The sequence below is a fragment of the Lissotriton vulgaris genome, unplaced genomic scaffold (genome assembly GCF_964263255.1).
Source record: "Lissotriton vulgaris unplaced genomic scaffold, aLisVul1.2 SCAFFOLD_1487, whole genome shotgun sequence".
NCBI lineage: Eukaryota > Metazoa > Chordata > Amphibia > Caudata > Salamandridae > Lissotriton > Lissotriton vulgaris.
Window position 1 is genome coordinate 306094 of NW_028249612.1, and position 22381 is coordinate 328474.

The window sequence follows — 22381 nt, forward strand, 5'->3', positions numbered from 1 at the left end:
CAGAGTGCGTTCTAAATGCGCCGTTATGATTAGCATTGCTTGTATTATAAACTGATCTATTTCAAAAGGAAAAACCAAACGTCTTTTTGCTAATCTTCAATAAAAGTACTCCGTGATAAAGCTAGTTGAAGGAGTTTCCTAACCAGAACAACACCATTCATTCTTTATCTGAAGCAAGCAGGTTATGCTTTAACTAAATTAACCAAGGTTGTTTGTGGTCAAGTGACTGTGTCACCAGACTCTGTCAACTCCGTAGACAAAGCCTTGTGTCATATTGTTTCTAACAAGGCTGATAGAAGGCATCAACAATAACTATACATTTAAAGTGAGGTCCTTTTGTTGACTGTCTTTTGCATCCCTTCTGCTCCAGACCCAGGCATTTTCTTATTTCACCCTGACGCAGACTCCACAGCAAGTAGAAGCCATTCTGTATGAAAATATGTAAGTAAAGACTACATCCAGCAAGAAATCTCAAAATGCATTCAATGCTATGTTTTTATTATAACTGTAAAGTATATATGTATGTATTGGCTGAGTAGCTTTTGAATATCATTGTCTTGCTTTTTAGAACCTGCAATTTTTTATTCAGTTATCGTGGGAAAAGGTTAAGTATCTGAATGCATATAAAACAAGCACTTCTAAAGCTAATTGGCTTCACTTTTGCATAATGCTGCATACATGCAGAGAACCTCAACAGTCACACATACACTGAAATAGATGACACATATATGCAAATATGCAACAAGGCATACCTACAGACATCCCTGAACATGCACATCAACAGCAAACAGGCATAGATGCAAAGACCTTCTGGAACCCACACACATAGAATACCGGATTTTCAGTCACCCATGCACACTGAAATAGAGGCATGTATTGGTTTCAAGTTTAGCTCTCTGCACTCCTCTAAGGATATATTATGTAAAAGAAGAGTGGCAAGCATTGGCAATGTCAATAGCCATGTGTGAGAGTTAGAGCTATTGCTGCTGTCAATGACAATGTCTTTTACTCATGTGTTTTTGTTTAGAGTGGAGTGGATGTAGGTGGTGTGGAGTGGAATTATGTGGGTTGGATTGGAATTGTTAGTTGTGGAATTGCGTGGGGTGGAATTGTGTGGTGTTCAGAGGATTTGTGTGGTGGAATTACGTGGCATGGTAGATAGATAAGGGTGAGAACTGCACAGAATAGATAGATGGGAGAGGGATAGGTAGTTTGTGCACAAAGGGATGAATGAACTCCAGACAAAGGAGAAAAAAGAGTGTGTGAGAAAGAGAGAAAGAAGAGGAGAGCAGGTGACAGACTCATATAGAGGAAACACCTGGGTATGCAGAAGACACATCAAAAAAGGAGGAGAGCATGGGATTGAGGGATGGAACCTTTGAAAATGTGCAGGTAAGAAATTGTGCTTGAAGACCTGAAGTTAACCACATGAGAGAGGCGGTGAGAGTGTGTGCAAGAGTTAGAGCTATAAGTGTTGTAAATGACAATGTCTTTTATACATGTATAATGGAGTGGATGTATGTGGTTTGAAGTGGAATTATGTGGGTTGGATTGGAATTGCTAGTTGTGGAATTGTGTGGTGTAGACTAGTGGGGTGTGTAGTAGGAATGTATGATGTTACAACGCAATTATGTTGATCGCGCTATGTTACAATGCAGGTTTTACAACGCAAGTCATTTCGACTACTTGCGCTGGAGGGCACTGGACTTAGGGACAGTACCATTTACTATTCCAACACCAGTCTATGTACAGTAGAGAAGGTGTTGGAATAGTAAACCATACTTTTCCTTAGCTTACAGCGCCATCCAGGGCAAGTCATTGAAACAACTTTTGTTGTAAAGCCCGTGTTGTAAAGCTACCTCGGTGAAACACCCGTATTGTAAAGTTCCTCTCCCATGTAGTAGATCTGTGGAGTAGAATTATGTGGCATGGTGTGCAGTGGAATTGTGTGGATAGTAATTATGTGGTATAGTGTATGGAGGATAATTATGTGGATTGGTATCTTGTGTTGTGCGGTGGTATGTAGTCGCATTTAATTATGTGGTGTGCTGCTGAATTGTGTGGCATGGTGTGGAATTATGTGGTGGAGATTGAATGTATATGGTGCTTTGTGTAATTGTGTTGTTGAGTTAAATTATGTGGTTAGTTGTCGAATTATGTGGCATGGATTTGAAATATGTGGAATTGAATTGTGTTGTGTGGTGTGAAACTGTGTAGTGTTGAGTGGGATTATGCTGAATTATGTGGCATGATCTGGGGGGCATTTAGATGGATTGCAGCTATGTGGCACAGAGTGGTTTTATGTGGGGTTTATTTATCTGCTACTGAATAGAGGGAAATTATGTGGAGTTGAATCATGGTGCGTTAAGCGGTAGTATGTGTAGTGGAATTATGGTGGGTGGTTTTGAATTGTGTGACAATGAATTGTGTGGTGAGGAATTGTGTGGTGTTGTATGTCACACTAAACGTCTAGGAATACTACAAGGGTGAGTGGAGTGATTATGGTTATTTTGCATCTTTTTCAGACTTTTCAGATAGGATTCCCATTAATGAAGATTACTGGATGTGCCTAAAGTTACACAATTTAGTCAAGTGAGAGAGTCAGGATTACGACCTAAATCTACTGGTTACACAGTCAACATTTTAAGCTCCATATGTTTTCTAAGACATCAAATGTATATATGGCTGATGATGTGTGCCTTTTTGTGCACCTATATTGTTATGCATTGGCTGCCATTGTGGCACATTATTTGAAAATTTTACTTTATAATTCCAAGATGGCTGATTGGTACTTACAACATTTTAAAATAAAAATGTTGCACATGCCGCTTAAATGGGCCTGTGTAAGAAGCCTCAGAAAATCTTGCGGGGCTGGGGCAGAGTGCTTAGCAGAGCAATCTGTAGCTGTAACAACTTTTAAGTCACCACATAGGATCCCAGAGTTAAGAAAAATCTAAGGGAGAATGAACAGATGCAGGATTCTGAGGGCGGACTGAAGTGCTGCTGAGTGATGCTGAGGTGGTGCCGAGGTGAGTGTCTTCTGATGCAGAGGTGATGCTCAGGTGATGGTGAGGTGATACTGAGGTGGGGCTGAGTGGTGCTGAGGTGGTGCTGAATAATGTTGTGCTGGTGCTAAGTCATGCTGAGGTGGTGGGGATGCGCTGGTGTTCAGGTGGTGCTGAGTTGGTAATCAGGTGGTGTTGAGTGATGCTGAGGTGGTGCTGTGCTGAGGTGATGCTGCACTGGTGCTGAGGTGGTGTTGCACTGATGCTGAAGTGATGCTGCATTGGTGCTGAGTTGTTTCCGAGGTAGGGACACACCAGTGGTGGTGTATTATTGCGGAGGTGGTGCTGTGCTGATGCTGAGATGGTGCTGTGCTTATGTTGAGGTGATGATGCCCTGCTGTTGAGGTGGTGCTGTGCTGGTGCTGAAGTGGTGCTGCACTGATTGTGAGTTGGTGCTGCACTGGTGGGGGCGCACTGATGAGGAGGTGTTGCTGTGCTTATGCTAATCAGAAAAAGTAAGAATCCCTTTTGTTACACCCGCATCAGTTACACCATTCATAAATATATATACTTTTTTATAAAAAAGAGTCATTTTGGTCTTTTATCTTCTAATGTATATACACACTCTCTAACCACCGGCCACTGTATTATGTTAAAATATCCAGGTTATTGCACATTTATATATAAAAATTAAAAATATTTTTGGTAAATAACGTTACATTAAAATAACTTCTCATTTTATTTTTCATGTTTGTTTCTGCTGGCTCCAGCAAGAAATTGGTAAATAACATTACATTAAAATAACTTTACGTCAAAATCACATGCATATTATATATAACAGTTCATCACAAATCCGTTTCCAAATAATTATCTACTGCAAATGATTATGGATGACAATATCCCTAAATGTATCAAATATACAATCAAGTATACTTGTGACAAAGATTTGAGTTTTATATGATCTTGTGATACTTGTTTGTATATTTGATGTATTTAGGGATATTGTCATCCATAGCCATTTGTAGTAAATAATTATTTGGAGATGGGTGTGTGATGAACTGTTATTTATAATAGCATGTGGTTTTGACATGCGAAGTTATTTTAATGCAATGTTATTTACCAATTTCTTGCTGGAGCCAGCAGAAACAAACATGAAAAATAAAATGACAAAAACAATTTTATTATCATTTTATTTTTCATCATGGAGCCAGAGACGAGTTTTGGGGCGGGGACATTGAGATGACAGCAGACCAGCAGCAAGCATGGAGGAAGAGTGGGGGGCACTGCAAGTACGCATGTCAGTTTGGCCGGCTGTTTTAGGATGGCCAAACCGAAATGTGCACTAAGTTTAATCCAGACTCCAAATCAAGCTGTATTGCACAGCCGGGTGGAGAACAGAAGGCAAAGGCTCTCAGTCCCTGTGGGAATGCAAAACCATCCCACTCAGACTAATCCCGGCGCTTCTCTGATGCTGGAAAATAGTATTAGCAGCATGAGAGCAGTGTCTGGAATGGCACAGGGCAGTCTGTAAGCCTGTGCATCAGGAGCAGAAGAGCACTGAGACGGCGAGGCAGCGTGTGCAAGTACGTTTTCTCTTCTGTTTTTTTTTATATTGTACTGCGCTGTCCCACCACTTTTCCCTGTTAGTAGCCCCTGCTGGTTCTAGGGAGGGTCTGCTCACTTGCTTCACTTGCTTGGTGGCATCAGCAATTCGGTTCAAAGTGGGGGCTATTTTAAATTTCTGGCTACTCCCTTAAAAAAATAACACCTCATCATCACCACCCCATCACATTACTGGACGAGGAAAAATTGGAAAAGGAGAAATTTGGGGCTTTTTCCTCCACCTCCCGAGGACTAGGACACAACGCTGGGTCTGGCCCTGAGAGGTTATACACAAGGTGGGCAAGAAAACTAGGTCTGTCCAACTCAGAGATTTTTGCCATGCTGAGAACAGGTTTGAGGTATTGGTGTCCTGCAATGTGGAGTCTTGCCCAACTACAGCTCCCTCTGTTGCCTTGTTGGCGGATTTTGAAAACAAATAAAAAGTACATAAGTCTAAAAGTAAAAGCTTTGACCTGGTTGAGGCGGCGAATCCATTCCAGGGTCACAGTGACATCTGTGGTTCCATTATTTAGCTTCTTCCTGGCCAGAGATTTTGATGCTAAAACCACCGGCTTCAGTGAGAGCTTGATGACAACATTTGAAACTTTGAGGAGCCTTCGCCAGCCTCAGTTTTGGAACTTGTCAGCAGAAGGATTTTTGTTTTGCATTTCAGAGACATAGGGCCTTATTTAGCGTCTGGTGGACAGAATACTCTGTGAAAGCATGGCAGATAGTCCCTCTGCCATATTAGAAGTGCACTTATAATACTCCAGTTGCAATATGCACAACATTTGTGACTAAGTATCCCATCTGTCAAACTCTAAATAACCTCTTTACAAAGGTAAAAAGTTTTGACCAGAAGGACCAACTTGATGCATTCAACTTCCAGTCTGTCATGTTTTAGTCTGAAATTGCACCTAGGTCCGGGAACCTGAAAACTGTTGGCAATTAAACATGCTTTCGGTTTTTTACACACTTTTTACTTTAAATTGTTAACACTTCATATCTCTGGTTCCCCTATCCAATTTTAATAGGGTTGGTTTCTTTTTGCTTGTTTTTGTTTTCTATTTTTCTAACTTTAGTAGAGAAATGTTATTCCATTATTTTCTTGATTCATTGTTGTTGCTGCTTCAAATTAAAATGAATGTTTATTGGGTATTGCTTGTGGCTTGTGCTATAGGTACCAGGGGTGGAGCAGAGTTTTCTGTGACTTTTGTTGTGAATTAACCAAGATGTGTCTGATAAGTTAGCAAGGGTCTTCCCATCTCAACAACCCACATTTTTACATTAAATATTTGTCCCTAAACTGACAGACTGTGGCCATCAGAGCCATTGTTCACATTACTAGGGGTAAAAAATGTGAGATTTGGTCAGTATTCTGCTGCCATCCTCCATCCATAGCAGCAGAGGATGGGCCTGTGAGGGCCAGCCTCGCAAAGGCCTCCCTGTTAAACAGCAAGAACCACACTTAAGGCAAAGGAATACCTTATCCCATATAAAGACAATTGTCTTTTATCCTTACCCCAAGATCACAAACAATAAGCCCTTATCCTTAGCATCTTTCAAGCTAATAGATCTGACTTATAACTGAAAATGCAAACCAAACCAATTGACTTTCAGTGCATGACCATTAATTGAGGTGACCAACTTCAGTCAGTTGATGGCCAGTGTGTGTCAAAATTTTATGATAATGAAATGCAATACTTTCAAACACAATTAGTGTAAAATGTGGGAAATGTATTAGTCACATATTAACGTGATCTGCAACACACCGGATAACAAAAACACAGTGATGTTCATTGTTTTTTTTAAACTTATTTTGTTATGCAATGGTAACTCATCAATAGCATCTCTTAGCCAAACCCAGTTCCAATGCTAGTTAACAAAACAGCACTAGAAACAAGATAACATGCAGGCACCGTGTAGACAAAGGGTCGTGAGTCATGTGCAGTAACCTCTTAACTTTTTGCCAGGAGCATACGGCACAGGTAAGGGCGGTGGGGCGGGGGTATGGCGGGGGGGGGGGAGTCATCAGATGACTGTATATATAAAAATAAATACAAATTAAATAAAACCACTTACCTTGCACTTTCTGCATCTCCAAGGGCAAGGTAAGTGGTTTTATTTATTTAATTGTATCTATCCCGTCATCTGTTGACTTACCCGCACCCCACCCCACTGCCCCTAACGTTCTTCCCAGTGCCGCCACGCCTTCTTTGTGCAGAAACTTTGAGGGTGGGATAAAAGGATTTTGTGGTATCATACAAGCCTACACTTCATTCTCAGTTTAAGTAGGAGAGTCCTGGTTTGCCCAGGCCCTACCACACACACGTACACACACACAAATTATATTATTTACATTTCTACTACATTTTTGAAGCCCTTTATATGAAACACACTACTTCTGAATATTTACAAAAGATTTCCTACAAGTAGCATTGGGTTAAAAGCCGTATTGATCATTTAAAGCCTTTACTCAAGTATCATGGTTTCGGTACATGGCTCCTGTTGTGTTGCTCTCTCATCTGACGTATGAACCTGCCATGATGCTTCAAGGCGCTAATCAGTGAAAGAGCCTTTGAACCATATCATAGCATCTGGTTCATAGCAAGTAGGCGGATGAAGAAGGGAGGCTGGTGCGTGACCAGATGTGAGTCCCCCCAAGGCGAGGGTTATGCGCCTAAGGCGGGTGAGGTAACAGATATACTTTCTGTGCAAGGAAATCTATATGTAAACTGTCAAAACAAGAATTGGCAAAGCTAATGAGCCTGGTTTTAATGTGCCAACACTTGCAAATGCAGGCACGTCCAAATGCTGTTTGCCTGCATTAGCACACTAAAGCCAAAACCCAAAAGACATCTTCAGATTTTGAAAATTTGTCGTTCAACATACCTGCCTATTTTGCTTTTTGTTTTAGTGTTCTTGGAGTGTTACACACATGTAACAATTGGGAAGATAAACTTTTCCCACATCTAAAGTTTACAATTAGGTAATGAAACTTCAAACAAAAATAGATAAGTATGAGCTGTTATCGTGAGCTATGAAATTATCTACTGTATACATTTCAATGAAACTAATTTGTCAAATAGGAAGCAGTCAACTAGTTTTTACATAGCCACTTTTCCTTGTAAACTGTCTTTATTAATCAATCTAAAAGAAAAGTGTAGAATACTCTGATTTCTCTTATAGGTTGATGGTTTCTAAAATGGACCCCTTTTTTTATGATCTGGCTTGACAGCGTATGTGTCCCAGACAACTATGTGATACTCACCAGGTGAGGATCTTTGGATCAGCCCACATTTTGAGAGCTAGGAGTACATGCTTTAATTAGGCAGAAATTGCGTGATTCCACAAAAAAAGAGCTTGGTGTCCAAACAACTGTGATCATTTTGCTTATTTATTTAGCTGCCTGCGGTTGAACTTTCAGGGGCACATATGTGACACTGTAATTCTAATAAAGTGCCTTACACAACTAGATAATGTATGGTGTTTTTCTCTGGCAGCAGCACAGATGAGAGGAGCTCATTTATTAACCCACATGGATTATTAGGTCCACAACAAAAAGAACTTTTAGAGTCATACTGAGAGAGGGGTTTAGGCTCCACCCACATATTGGATCCCGAGTACAGAATTTCTTTTGGCTGAACTTGAGTATTTCTGTGGAAATAGAAATACCTGCAGTGACTCCATCTTTTGAACGGACTTCCTTTCACACGAAAGAGATACGACACACCAGTAAAATATGTGCTGAAACCTGACTTTCAATAAATACATGAGCTCCTCACAGAGTTCAGGGTCATGATCATTTGTAAAAAGAACATACAGTTCCAAGGAATAACCGACTGACCTTAGCACTCAGCTGATCATATATGGTCTTGAGGAAAGTTAGGGATTAGCTCAGACATGAAAAGAAGACAATCACAGCACATACAAGATGGTGTGACATTTATGACCAGCAGATGCGCTTGAGGTGAGTAACGGAATGTGGCCAGGAGGCAACCATTGTATCCAATGTTAGAGTAAATGTATATAAGCTATGTGCAATCAAAGGTGCCTTGATACTTGCTGAATATACCTTTGTATGCAATCATTCAAGAGACCGTCAGGCCCTGAATAAAGGTGATCCTAAGAAAACAAGATGGAAGACTGACGTGGTTTTTGATGGGCAAAGAGACATAAATGACTACATTTGACATTGGCACCCCAGATGGGAAACTTCTTGCGGTCAGCTTGCCGGACCTCAAGGGTCAAGCCCACCACCTCCCCTTCGCTGATTAAAGAGTGCTCAAACAGGTAAGAAGATACCTGTGTTGTACAAAATCTGCCTACAAGGAGAGTAGTGGGTCCTCGTAGTTTGGGAAACAGGTGAGCCCAAGACAGTGTCCGAATAAATGTATGTGCTTTTTAACCCCTTGCGTACACAGGACGGCCAGGAGTCGTCGTGCACCACAGTGCTCGTTTGCGCAGGACGGATCCCGGCTGTTCTGGCACATATCACCGGAAATCCCTCTGGTACAGGCACTCCCAAAAAGCCTCGGAAGCTGAGGAAGAGCTTCCCCAGCTCCTGAGGCTCCCCCCTGGTTTCTGTGAAATGACACTCAGCGCACACATCGCACTGTCGTCATTTCATAGAAACTGAAATGGGCCTTTAGGCTCATTTCAGTTTCACTTTCTATGTGTTCAGAGGCTTATCTCAGCCCCCGAGCACGTAGAAAGACAGGAGAGGTATCACTGGAAAGGAGAGAATCTCCCCTTTCCAATGGTACCCCTCCCAAGTGGATCCCTGCTTTGGGATCTGCCCACTAGACACCAGGGAAGGGAGAGCGGCCCTTGGGCAATGGCCTTTGCTCCCCAATTCATTTTGGCCACTACAGTCTTTCTGCCCCCCCCGGGGGCAGATGGGGCAGTAGCCCCATGTATGCACCCCAAAGAGGCAAAAAATACACTAGAAACCAGGGATTTTTTTATTTCATGTAGGGGTGGAGGCTGCCCAAAATTGGCATGACAATGCCCAAAACTCCTTAGAGAAGCCCCAGTCTTTTTGTCCCCCTGAGGGGCAGATTGAGGCATTAGCTCCCAATCTGACTCGTGGGGGGGCAGAAAGGCCACTAGAAACCAGGGATTGTTTCTTTTTGTAATGTAAGTGTGGGGGCTGCCCAAAATGGGCATGACAATGCCCCCACCCCCCAAAGAAATTCCAGTCCTTCTGCCCCCTGGGGGGAGCCGGCAGAGGCAGTAGGACCCAATCTGACCGGGGGGGGGGGGGCAGAAAGCCCAGTAGAAGCCGGGGATTTTTTACACTTAATTTTGGGGTGGGGGCTGCCCAAGATGGGCAGGCCAATGCGCCCACCCCCCCAAAAAAATGCAACAGTCTTTCTGCCACCAGGGGCAGATGGGACAGTAGCCCCTGATCTGCCCCCTGGGGGGGCAGAAAGCCCACTAGGCACCCGGGATTTTTTTTATGATGTAGGGGTGGGAATGCCCAGAATGGGCATGTTAATTCCCCCCCCAACTAAATAGAAATTACCACAGTCTTTCTACCCTCAGGAGGCATTTGTGGGCAATACCCCCTTATCTGCCCCCCCCCAGGGGGGAGTCAGAAAGCCCTCTAGGCCTCAGGAAATGTATCTTTTTTTTAATTCAGGGGTGAGATGAGCCCAGAATGGGCATGCCAATGCCCACACCACCCCACCAAAATGCTAGTCTTTCTGCCCCCCAAGGGGTGGGTGGGGCAGTGGCCCCTGATCTACCCCCGGTGGGGGTGGAAAGCCCACTAGGTGCCAGAGATTATGCTGGCTTTTTGTATTCGTGGAGGATGACCAGAATGGGCATACCAATTCCCCCATCCCCCAAAAAATAGCCACAGTCTTTCTGCCCTTCTGGGGGCATATACGGGCAAACCCCCCACCCCCGATTCCACTCCCCAGCGTGGCACAAGGCCCACTAGGCACAGACTTATTTTTAGAAATGTGCCTACCTGTGGACTTTGGGCCCTGGCGCAGCTAACACATAGGGAAACCTAGCAAACCTGTAATTTTTTTTAATTAAATACCAAGGGGAATCCAGAATGGGGTGACTTGTGTGCCTCGCACCTGGTTCTGTCACCCAGATCCCTTGCAAACCTCAAACTTAGTTTAAAAAAAAAACATTTCCCTCACATTTCTGTGATGGAAATTTCTGGGATCTGCGTGGATCTACAAAATTCTACCCACCCCCATTTCCCAAAGTCTTCCGCGAGAAATGGTACCTCGCTTGTGTGGGTAGGCCTAGTGCCCTTGATAGGAAACGGCCCAAAACGCTAGATTGACACACCACATTTTCACAGTGAAAACTGACCCTTTTTTTGCAAAGTGCCTAGCTGTAGAGTTTGAATCCTTGCTCTACTGACACCTAGAGAAACCCTGAAAACCTATAAAAAATTTTAACTAAGCACCCAGAGGAATCCAGGATGGGGTGACATGTCTGGCTCTTACCATGTTGTGTTACCCAGAACCCCGTGCAAATCTAAATCTGGTAAAAAAACACATTTTTCTCATATTTCTGTGGTGGAACGTTCTGGAATCTGCGTGGATCCACAAAATTCGAATGACCCCGCATTTGCCAAAGTCTTCTGGGGTCACCTGGGTTTTAGCCCGGGGCTTGGTGGCCATCATGGGAAACCTACCAAACCCACATATTTATGAAAACTAAACACCCGGTGGGAGTCCAGCGAGATATGGCTTGCGCGGGGCCCCCAAAGTTTTCCTACCCAGAATCCCCTGCAAACCTCAAATCAATTTTTACTCAAATTTCTGTGTGGAAAGTTCTGGAATCTGCATGGATCCAAAAATTTCCTACCACCCAGCTTCCCCCAGGTCTACCGATAAAAATGGTACCTCACTCGCTTGGGCGGGTCATGTATCCTGGACAGGCAAGGGCCCAAAACGTATTGAGGAGACATCAAAATTATCTATCATAAAACCACCTGGTTTTGCAAGGGGGGGTCACCTGGGTTTTTGGTCCCGGCCTCGGCGATCATCTTGGGAAACTACCAAACACACACATTTCTGAAAACTAGACACCCGGGAGAGTCCATCGAGGTATGGTTTGTGTGGATCCCCAAACGCTTTCCTACCCAGAATCTCCTGCAAACCTCAAATTTTGCTAAAAAAAACATATTTGCTACATGTTTTTGTGTGGAATCACAGTGCTTGCACAAATGTCGTACCTCACAGCATTTCCCTCATTCTCCTGAGTAAAATGATACCTCACTTGTGTGGGTGGGGCAAGGGCCTGTGACTGGGAAGAGCCAAAAACATAGGGATTAAAAGTATAGCACCAAGAATTCCAAGCACTACATTTGAAAAAAAAAACACTTTTAGCCAATTTTAAATTGGACACCAACACAAGTGAGGTATCATTTTACTCAGGAAAAAGAAGAAGAAGAGAGAAAGAGGAAGAAGAAGAAGAAGAAGAAGAAAAAGAAGAAGATGACGAAGAAGAAGAAGAAGAAGAAGAAGGAGAAGGAGAAGGAGAAGGAAAGATGAAGAAGAAGAAGGAAAGATGAAGAAGTAGAAGAAGGAGAAGAAGAAGAAGAAGAAGAAGAAGAGGAAGAAGATGATGAAGAGGAAGAAGAAGAAGCAGAAGACAGAAAGAGGAAGAAGAAGGAGAAGGAGAAGGAAAGAGGAGGGAGAAGGAAAGAGGAAGAAGGAGAAGGAGAAAGAAAGAGAATGAAGAAGAAGGAGAAGGTAAGAGGAAGAAGAAGAAGAAGGAGAAGTAAGAGGAAGAAATAGGAGAAGGAAAGAGTAAAAAGGAGGAGAAGGAAAGAATAAGAAGAAAATGAAGAAGAAGAAGAAGTAGGGAAGAGGAAGAAGAAGAAGAAGGAGAAGGAAAAAGTAAGAAGAAGAAGGAGAAGGAAAGAGGAAGAAGAAGAAGAAGAAGAAGAAGTAGAAGGAAAGAGGAAGAATACAAAGGAGAAGAAGAAAAGAAGAAAAAGAAGACGGAAAGAGGAAGAAGAAGAAGAAGGAGAAGGAGGAGGAAGAAGAAGAAGAAAGAGAAGGAAAGAGGAAGAAGAAGAAGAAGGAGGGAGAATGAAAGAGGAAAAGGGAAAGGAAAGGAGAAGGAAAGAGGAAGAAGAAGAAGGAGGAGAAGGAGAAGGAGAAGAAGACATGGCCATATGCAAATCAGTCTGACCCTGTGCCTCATGGGAACAGTCCAGCCCGAACTGCCAAGCCATGTCTTCCCTGGACCGGAAACAAGCATCCTGGGACCGGTTTCGGATTCATAATCCACATCAGCCAGGCTATTTTGAATCCAGTGGCAGAGTGAGCAAGGGACCAAAAACAGCATTTTCAACCCCAGTGGGCATTATCAATTTATTGTGATGCCTTTTGGTTTGAAAAATACACCTGCCACATATCAGAGGCTGGTGAACAAAGTTGTAACAGGTCAGGAAGCCTATAGTGCAGCATACCTAGATAATAAAGCTGGCTTCAGATTTACCTGGGAAGATCACCTGGTTCACCTCAGAAATGTACTTGAGGACCCGCAAAAGGCAGGCTTCACTGTCAAGGCCACAAACAGCCAGATAGGGCAGAGCTAGGTTGTGTACTTGGCTCACCTTGTAGTTGGAGGCGAAGTTCAGCCATTGAAGAGCAAAATTTAGGCCATCATGGACTAGATTGCTCGCACTACCCAGACTCAGGGGAGAGATTTCTTGGCCTGACTGGGTACTACAGAAGATGCGTTAATGGAAATAGATCCAAAGTGGCCACCTTAATGATCACACCTCCAAAAGAATGCCTAAAAGGTTTCAGTGGGAAGTTAGGTGTCGGAAGGCATTTGATGACCTGAAGCAAGCTATGTGCTCTGCTCCAGTTCTGCGAAGTCCTGACTACTCTAAATCATTAATTATCCAAACAGATGCTTCTGAGATAGGAATAGGTGATGTTTTGTCACAACTCAATGTAGAGGGCCATGATCAACCAGCAGCTTTTATAAGCAGAAGGTTGACCCCTGGGGAGAAGCGTTGGTCAGCTATTGAGAGAGAAGTCTTTGCTGTGATCTGGGCCTTGAAGAAGTTGAGGCCATACCTATTTGGCACTTGCTTCATTGTTCAGACAGATCATAAGATCATCTTATAGTTTAAATAAATGAAAGGTGAAAACCCCAAACTTTTCAGGTGGTCCATTTCCCTACAGTGGATGGACTTTTCAGTGGAACCTAGACCTGGAAGTAACCATGCCAATGCATATGGACTTTCCAGATATTTCCACTTAGAAAATGAACTCTCAACTGGGCAAGGTTAGTATCATTCCCTTAAATGTGGGGAGGGGTAGGAAAGTAGGAGCTGCTTTCATGGCTATCCCCACTTGTAGTCTGGTCTTACTGTGTTTTTTACTAAGTCTGCTGGGTTCCTGCTAACCAGGACCCCAACATCTGTGATTTCTCTCCTAAATTGGCTTGGTAAGTACTTTGGTGCCTCCACAATTGGCTACTGGTGTACCCTTATAAGTCCCTAGTATGTGGTACTAAGGTACCCGGGGCATAGGTACAACATGATTCACCCATGGGCTGCAACATGTATTGTACCACCCATGAAAGTCCAGCTAAGCTGTGACTACAGGCCTGCCATTGCAGCCTGTGTGAGTTGGTTCTTGCACATCTCACAACGGATGTAAGTTTCCTTATATCTAAGGTCACTGCACCTTAAAGCCTGTAAGTCACCCCTATGGCAGGCTCTTCAGTCCTGAGGGTGGGTTGCTTGGTTACAAGTGTGGGGGTGCCCCTGCATCAGCAGGACACCCCCACAAATCCCATAATCGATTCCCCGAGCTTTTTAATTGCAGTCAGCCCTCCTAAGGTAGATAGTGGACATCAGTCATCCCGAGATGTCTAATTATATAGCGGTTGCACTGATCATGGTCATGTTTGGTATCAAACATGTTGGACTCATACTCCAACACCAATGCCGGCGCTGAAAGTATGATCCCATTTACTGGGGGGCTCCATTTGGGGACCTCACCTGTAGTCCCTGTAACAGCCTTTCGGGGTCTGCCAACAAGATAGTACTGCTGCAGACCACAGACAGGGTTCTGCCGTCATGTTGCTAACCTGAGCTGAGCTCAAGCAGGTAAAGGTAAAACAAAAGGTTTCCTGTCACAGGGAGGTGTGACCACCACCCAGAGGGGATTTAGTGTATTGGACTGGGTGGTGGCACTTTACAGAGCCCCCAACTGCTTTGAAGGGTACATTTGGTGCCCTCCTTGCATACTCCAGTTTGAGCAAGTTCAGGAACCCTTGGTTCCCGCTCTGGTGCAACACTGAACAAAAGACAGGGGAGTGTCCAGCGCCTCCTCTGGAAGTGACCCCTGAGCCATTCCATACCTTTCCCTAGAGTACTTAAGGGCACCCCTCTGGTTGGGTGTGTCCCTCGATTAATTGTAGAACCAGACTCACCTCTGAAGCTACATCACTCTTCTTTTGTCTGGACACTTGGACTTAGTGGGACTTCGACTGGAACGGAGACTGCAACTAGAAAGACCTCTACTGCTCCTGTTCTCGCTTTTCGTCAAGTCTTCTGAGTCATCTGTGTCTGTACTTAATCCAGGTTCTCCAAAAGACTTGTGGGCATCAAGGACACTTGAAGAAATATCCCTCAGAGAGAAGGAGTCACTCCCCTGCATCTGTAGGCACCGCAACAAAGCTGATCAGTCTGTGCTCCTGATGTCCCACAGACATCCTGAGTCTCAGAAACACAGGTGGTGGTTCTCTGCCTCCCTAGTGCTCTGGCCTGTCTAACTGCAATTTTGAGTACAGTATCCCTCGTCAGGGCTGCTGGGACTGATCCCTGTGCCCTGCATTGACTTGCTGTTGCTAAGGCATGTTGGCTCTGTACTCCAGAGATCCTTGGGATACAAGAAGCTCCAGCCTTGAGCACCTCACTTCCTGAACAGAGTCCTGCCTGCATCTCCTGCATCATGGGCTTCCTACTTTGTTGAGTTGCTTCAGGTCCTCTTGCTACTCCTGTGCAGCTGGCCTGTGTGTCCTCCTGAGGGTCTTATCTTGTTTCAGTGGGATCCCCTGCTTACTCTGGCCTGCTCTGACTCTCCTGCACTTGGTGAGTTTGATGGGCCTTACTGGTCCCAACCACAGCATGTCTACATTTTACTCATCATTTGCGGCTACCAAGGCTTATTGGTGCTCCTGCCAGACACCGAACACGTAGACACTGACATCAAATGTGGGACCGCTCGTGCACAGCTCTTGGTCTTCCTCAGCATCGCCTGGTCCTCACAGCTGTAGCAACTAGGTCACTGGCGTCTCTTCTGAACCTCACAACATCGATGGGCATTGTGCTTCCATGCCTTCTGGTCACCTCCGAGAGGCATAGACTCTGTCCCTCCTGCTTGCCAGTTCTTCATTTCCAGAATCAACCCTTTGACTCCAACGGACTGCTTCACAGTCTTCTCTAGAGGCATCTTCTGCAAAGTCTCCCATTGTCATCTACGGCAGGTTCCGATGTTACTTCATCCCTATGCACCCGGCTTTCCTGACGCAGGTAACATTGTTCTTCCAAAGGGTTTCTTTGGGAGCCTCCAGGAAGGGTAATTCTTCTTTAAAACTGCAACTTTTCCTTTGAATTTCATTCGGCACGTAGCTGTGTATCCACTCTGCACTCAGCCTTTGTGGGGTTCCTGGATACTTATCTTGGGTGGTTCCTTGTTTTCCCAGCTCCTCTGAGTCTTCTGGTCCAAGCTTTGTTCTCCTTTGCAGTTCGTATTAAACTTTCTTGGTATATAGTTTGGTCTCCCCCTGGAGATGAGTGTATATTTATGCCTCTTACCTGATTATTTCAAAGTATTCTGATGTATTGTGTTGATATCTTTGGGTAGGAGATATGCCAAAATGTTAGTGATTGTGTTGGGTAATAAATAGACTTAATTTTATATAAACACTGTGTGGTACTTTTTCATTAAACTTACAGTATTGATTAAAGTTGGTAAACTAAGCTGCTTTACAGTGTTGCAAAAATGAAGGCTGCTCTCTACAGCTGCCACTTTGAGAGCTTTCTATGGTTATCGAAGACCTCTAAAATCACCAGAAGGGCTGTCTGGATTAGTGCAAGGTGCATCACTTAAATAAGTGTGAACCATATATTATGCCAGCCTCCTACACAAGATCCACTTAGACTTGTCAAAACAATGTCAGTCGGAACCCTGCGATCCATTATCTGCAATTACTTTAAGTACAAAGTGTACTGTTTACATAAACATTAAATGCACTTCACTTTCAAAATAGAGCCTAAGATGCTGCTTCGAACAGTAAAAGTATGTGATTTAGAATAAGGACTTTACAAAAGGGAAGCATGACATGTACAAATTATTTTGGGAAAGATGTTAAATGTTTAACCTTTAACGGTAGTTGAGAAACAGAGGGAGAAGGAGGATAAACAAAGCTAGGTCGGCCTCCAGTTACATGTATCAAAAGATCAGGAACCCAGGGTGATGGATTCAGAGACCTAGTTTGTGTGTTATGGTTACTGCATAAGTTATGTCAGTGCTTACCAAAAAGAAGAAAGAAACATTTCTTTCTAGAGTCCCCTCACTCACCGGGGTTTCCCCACAGTGACATGCTTCATCATTGGGGCCATCCCAGTTCTCTACGAAAAGGGGCGTGCTGCGACTAGCGAACTACGCAGGAGCACTTTATTTGTGAAAGACTATGTGTGGTGTAAAGTGATGTGGTGGTGGAGTGGGTGTGTGAATTAAAAATACCGTGCTAGTGGGCCTCAACAATTTTATTCTGCTCCTAGTTTGGTATATTAAAATGGGGGTGACACTGCTATTTCACCTTGTATAGGGTCAAATCAGTGTTCTTTGGTCAACATGTTTCAAGCTCCCCAAGATTTTCATCAGGACCATACAGGGTCCAGCCCTGTATATACCACTCCTATATTCTAATATAAGGGATTAATTCGATATATCTATGCGCTGTTAATTTTAAAACATGCGTGTTATACATACGATTTGTAACTTAATGATGTTTATGTATTGGTGCTTAATTGCACTTCATGGTCTCAGGCGGGGGCGGGATCACCTCATGGAAGCATTGTTCCGTATCGGCGAAACCGCTTGGTATAACCTATTCGTTCCCCTCCCGACCGCATATTTTTTTTTTAACCTTTAACGGTATGCAGCTTGGAATATGTTATTGATTGTTTTCTGATAATATTAATATATTCTAAGATGCTATATATCTGTTTTGTGAGAGTGTTTATATTGTTTTCCCTTTAGTTCTTGTTAAAAATAAATTAACCATTCTGTGCTGTGTTGGATACTCCATATAAACAAACTGACTGGGTGCTATACTATTCTGGGGAGTCATGACTTGTTTTTCTTTTCGTATGATGTCCGTCAGGACTGCAATTATAGCGGTAGATAGCTGGGGGGATTGAAACCTGTTCTTTTCATTGTATGCTGTGCACTTTGGAAGGGGCGGAGTAAGGAGGGAAGGGGAAGCAATCCCTCAAGGGTGGTGAGGAAAGCTGTTTACCATAAAGAGCCAATAGGTTTACCCTAATTTCCATTCTCCGACTCTCTCGCCTTCAGCGTCCTCTCTAACTCTTTCCTCTCTCGTGGCGTGCTCTCTCTCACCACGGTGTGCGCTTTACCTGCCTTGACCCTTCTTTGCAGAACATACCATCAGACCAGTAGTTTGACCTCTAGGGTGTAACACAGCCCACTGCTGTCCCTGCAGGGTAGAGAGCCTCTGAACTATCAAGGCCACCCATTCAGCCTCAGGCCACTGAATATCTCTGACGCAGGCGCGCAGCGGGAACACCCATTGGACTCAAAGGGCTGCAGACCCCCCCCCACCCCATCGTGTGTGGCGGCCCAGGATGAGACAGCTTCCCGGGCACACACACACAGCTGTACCCGACCACTTCACAGGTCTTTAAAAGACCATTTGCAAGTTATTAGGCCTTGCTGTTGTTTCAACCCTTCTAAGATCCCCTGCAGCTCCACTCTGCATATTGCTTAAAGATTCAGCACCCCCTCGAAATTTGTTCTTAACTCCCCCGATCCCCCCCCCCCAAATTTAATTTGACTCTAGTTGCGCCTTTGCTCTAAACGTATAAGGTGCACCTCACCACATGGGTGCTTCATTTTATGTTACGCCACTGCTGGCCTTTTGAACGTTTTGTTCCTTAATTCCTTTGTTTCTCCCAGGATTGCATCTGATTTTGTACGATTGTTTAGAATTTTCTCTTGAGTTGCAGTTTTAAATCGCGTGTACAGGTGTTAGAGCGCTTTGCATAATCATAAGGAAAAACAGTACACATTAAAATGGTAAAAGGGAATCAACAGAAACTGTCAGTCTTGGACAGAAACGTTTCTTATGGTGCTAACATCATTGCGGTAGCCATTTTAAAATTCTCTTGACAACAGTCACAAACCTAAAATGACAAATGTACCCAAAAAGAAAATGCGCCTACAATACAGGAACTAGTCTAATACATTATATTTTGCAAAGGAAACTTGTATAGCTTCCTACAAAGTCCCCTTTAGAGATATTGTTGGAACAGTGGATTCTCAACATTTGATCCTCACAAGTAAATGAAATGAGTACCGGCACAGACTATTTCCACAAACCCATTCCTCCTCTACCTCTGTCCGATTTTCCCTTGTCTCCAATGTTGCAATGGGGAGCGGGGCTGTATGTGATCTATATTTTTGTGAAGCCATGGAACAGAATTTCTATTAAAAAAAAACATTCATTAATTTTGCCAAAGTTAATTCTGTAAGCTCAAGCGGGCAGTTCGCCATTAGTGGAAGAATTACTGGAACCACGCTCCTAAATGCAACTGCCAGATAAACGTGTGTTCCACTTGAACGTTTGTTTCATTGTGCTTTTCTTGTAAGAATGGTTTGAATTTGCAGTTATTAAACAGTTTAAATATTCATGGCATATGTTGAAAATTCCAGGTTCTCTTTTGAAAGGACAGCCCCTGTCCACAGCTCTTAGTACCTACAGGTGCGCGTGAACGCCCCGCCCTCCGTCGTCTTCAGAGCGCGCAGGCATGTTGCCACTTGTTGTAGAGAAGGAGGGGCAAGAACGTCTGAGCAGGTAGGCTCGTGTAGAGACAGCCGAAAAGTACCACACCCGCAACGCCATGGACGAGGGGCAGATGTGAGTGGAGTACAGAGGGGGACGAGGGGGAAACGAGCTTTGCAGGGGACCTGACTCGACAACACAGTCGGCGAGGGCAGAGGTGAGATTCACCGAGAGCTTGGGTCCGTAGGCCTCACTGGGGAGCTGTATCTCCACAGTTGGCTTTAATGGTGTTGGAGGAGGTATGGTGACAGACGGGGCAACAAGGGTGCTGCTGGGAAGCTACACGTCTACAGCACTGGCTGCGACCGGTACACAGCTGAGAGAATTTTCAGAGACCGAGGAGGGATGCATCGTTTGCTGAGATGCTAAAGGTGACTGTAAAACCAGAAAGAAAAAATGGGCAACGCACAGGGCTTTAAGTGGCCTGGGTCCCACCGGTGCTCAGCAACGACAGTTCTAAAAGGCAGAAGTTGAGACGGGCCGCTATCAGGCTCTCCATTTTTTGCCCTCGTCCTCGGGTATAAAAAAACCGAATTTATTTAACTTTCTTGATAGAAAACGACCAGCAGAGGTTCGTAAAATACCAGAATCCCTTTAGCATTCTCTAGACTACAGTCCATAGAAATTGTCTTCCACGAGCACCCATAGAGAATATGTTTTCAAATCTTGTATTTTCAGTGATATGACCACCGAATTCCATGCTTTTATATGAACAAGCATTTACAATGCAACGGTTTTGCCTTTGCAAAAGTTTGAGCTTTTGGCATTGCAAATGACAACATTTTTATGTTTTGGTTTTCAAAACCGATAAATAAATGGCATTGTCATTTACAATGCCAATAGCTTAATCTCTCGCAAATCTCACGTATTTACGCAAGTTTGAGCTATTGACATTGTAAATATCGCGTTTTATTTGTTTCAAAAACACACACACAGCCACACACACACACAGAGCCACACCCACACACAGAGGCACACCCACATACACACAGAGCCACACACAGAGCCACACACACACAGAGCCACACACACACAGAGCCACACACACACAGAGCCACACACACACAGAGCCACACACACACAGAGCCACACACACACAGAGCGACACACACACACACACACACCGACCGAGCCACACACACACAGAGCCACACACACACACACACACACACACAGAGCCAGCCACACACACAGAGCCACACACACGCAGGTGTGCACCAGCGCGCACCCTGTGAGATGTTGGACTGATTTGGTGAGAAGGGGTTTTGCCAAAAGTATTGTGAGGAGCTTGGTGGAAATTCTCGACCATGTGCAGGCCCTTCAGGTAATCTGTCCTTCATGCAGGCCAGTCAGAGGTGCATCAAACGTAGCAAAGCTTGTGGTAACCAGTTTGATGCCCCTCCACTTGAAGTTCCCATAGTCCTTAGTGAGCTTCGCCTTTTTGAGTAATGGACTTTTTGCTTCTGCTGGAACTTGCCAAGTCGTGCGAGGGCCGTGGGCTTCGTGATGGTACAGGTGAGCTTTAGAGCCTCTTTGTGCGTTCTCACCTGGTTTTGCAAGAACAGAGACCTCAGATATAGTCGCCTTTGACCCAGGTACACAGGGCAGCAGCAAATAATGTGCCCTGCTGATTCTGTACGGTACTGACACAGGCGACATCCCTTGTTCCCAGACACACTCTGTTTCCAAAGGGTCCTGAAGTCCAGAATTGGCAGTGCGTGGAGCTTGGTTTTCAATATGTTCTGGAGGGCTGTCCTTCCCAGCCCTGCTTTCAAGTAAGGTTGACTTATTGTAATTTTATGTGACTGGACGAGGCCCTCAGCGCCAGGGATATAGGCATGACACTTTTGACCTTGAAGGCATGACCTAACAGCAGACATATATGCACGCTGCACATGAAAGCGCGGACTCCAGCAGCAGGCCCATGTTCAGAACATGCCTACATGGACTGCGGACATGCGCTCATGACCCTAGGCACTCTGCCCATTGGTGGCATGCCCTCCCTCCACAGACGCCACAGCTTTACCCCTGTTGCTTCCACCCTCCCCCCAGCTGTCCTTCCACTTGGTGGTAGAACCACGTCCGAGGCTCGGTGACAGGCTACAGAGGGCATGAGAAGGATGAAACCTGCAGCATGCCACGTGCTTCCTTTGTGTGGGGTGCACGTGTGCAGCCACGGATGCAAGGGCTCATACACATGAGAGCAATGCAAACCAGCCTCTCAAGGCACATGAGCACAAAACTCGAGCCCCACTTACTGGGACTCAGAAGCAGGACTCCGGTCTCTTCTCCATCACCTGGGCCCCCCTCCTGGGGCCCGGGGCTTCACCGCCATGCTCGGGGAGGTGGGGTAGGCTCCTGTCCTCCCTGCTTTCTCTCCTGTCTGGTGCCATTGCGGGGCTCTCCTCTACGCATGGGAGCCCCGCAGCACAGCTCACGCCGCAGACTCTCTGCAGCAGGCGAGGTTCCAGGCTGCCTCCGTTCCCGGGGCTCCATCCAGCACATGGGAGCACTGACGACCAGCCGCCATGCTCCTCTTCTTTTTACGGGGCTCCCTCAGCACACGGTAGCCCCGCAACAGGCCACACTTCCTCTTCCTCGGGCTGGGGGCGGCGAGCAGGACTTCCTGCCGGATTGCAGGGCCCGCCCCCGTCCCGGCAGAAGATTCCTGACTTCCG

At 44.9% G+C, this 22381-nt stretch overlaps 1 protein-coding gene across 1 annotated transcript in view; it reads left to right on the forward strand.

The window, feature by feature from the left end:
• Positions 1-304: 304 nt before the first annotated feature.
• Positions 305-22381, forward strand: part of LOC147663526 (arylsulfatase D-like) — a 279974-nt gene continuing 257897 nt past the window's right edge. Inside the window, exon 1 of the mRNA XM_086950387.1 lies at positions 305-441. Within this exon, the coding sequence (XP_086806513.1) occupies positions 432-441 (10 nt within the window). The 5' untranslated portion in view covers positions 305-431. The remainder of the gene's footprint in view (positions 442-22381) is intronic.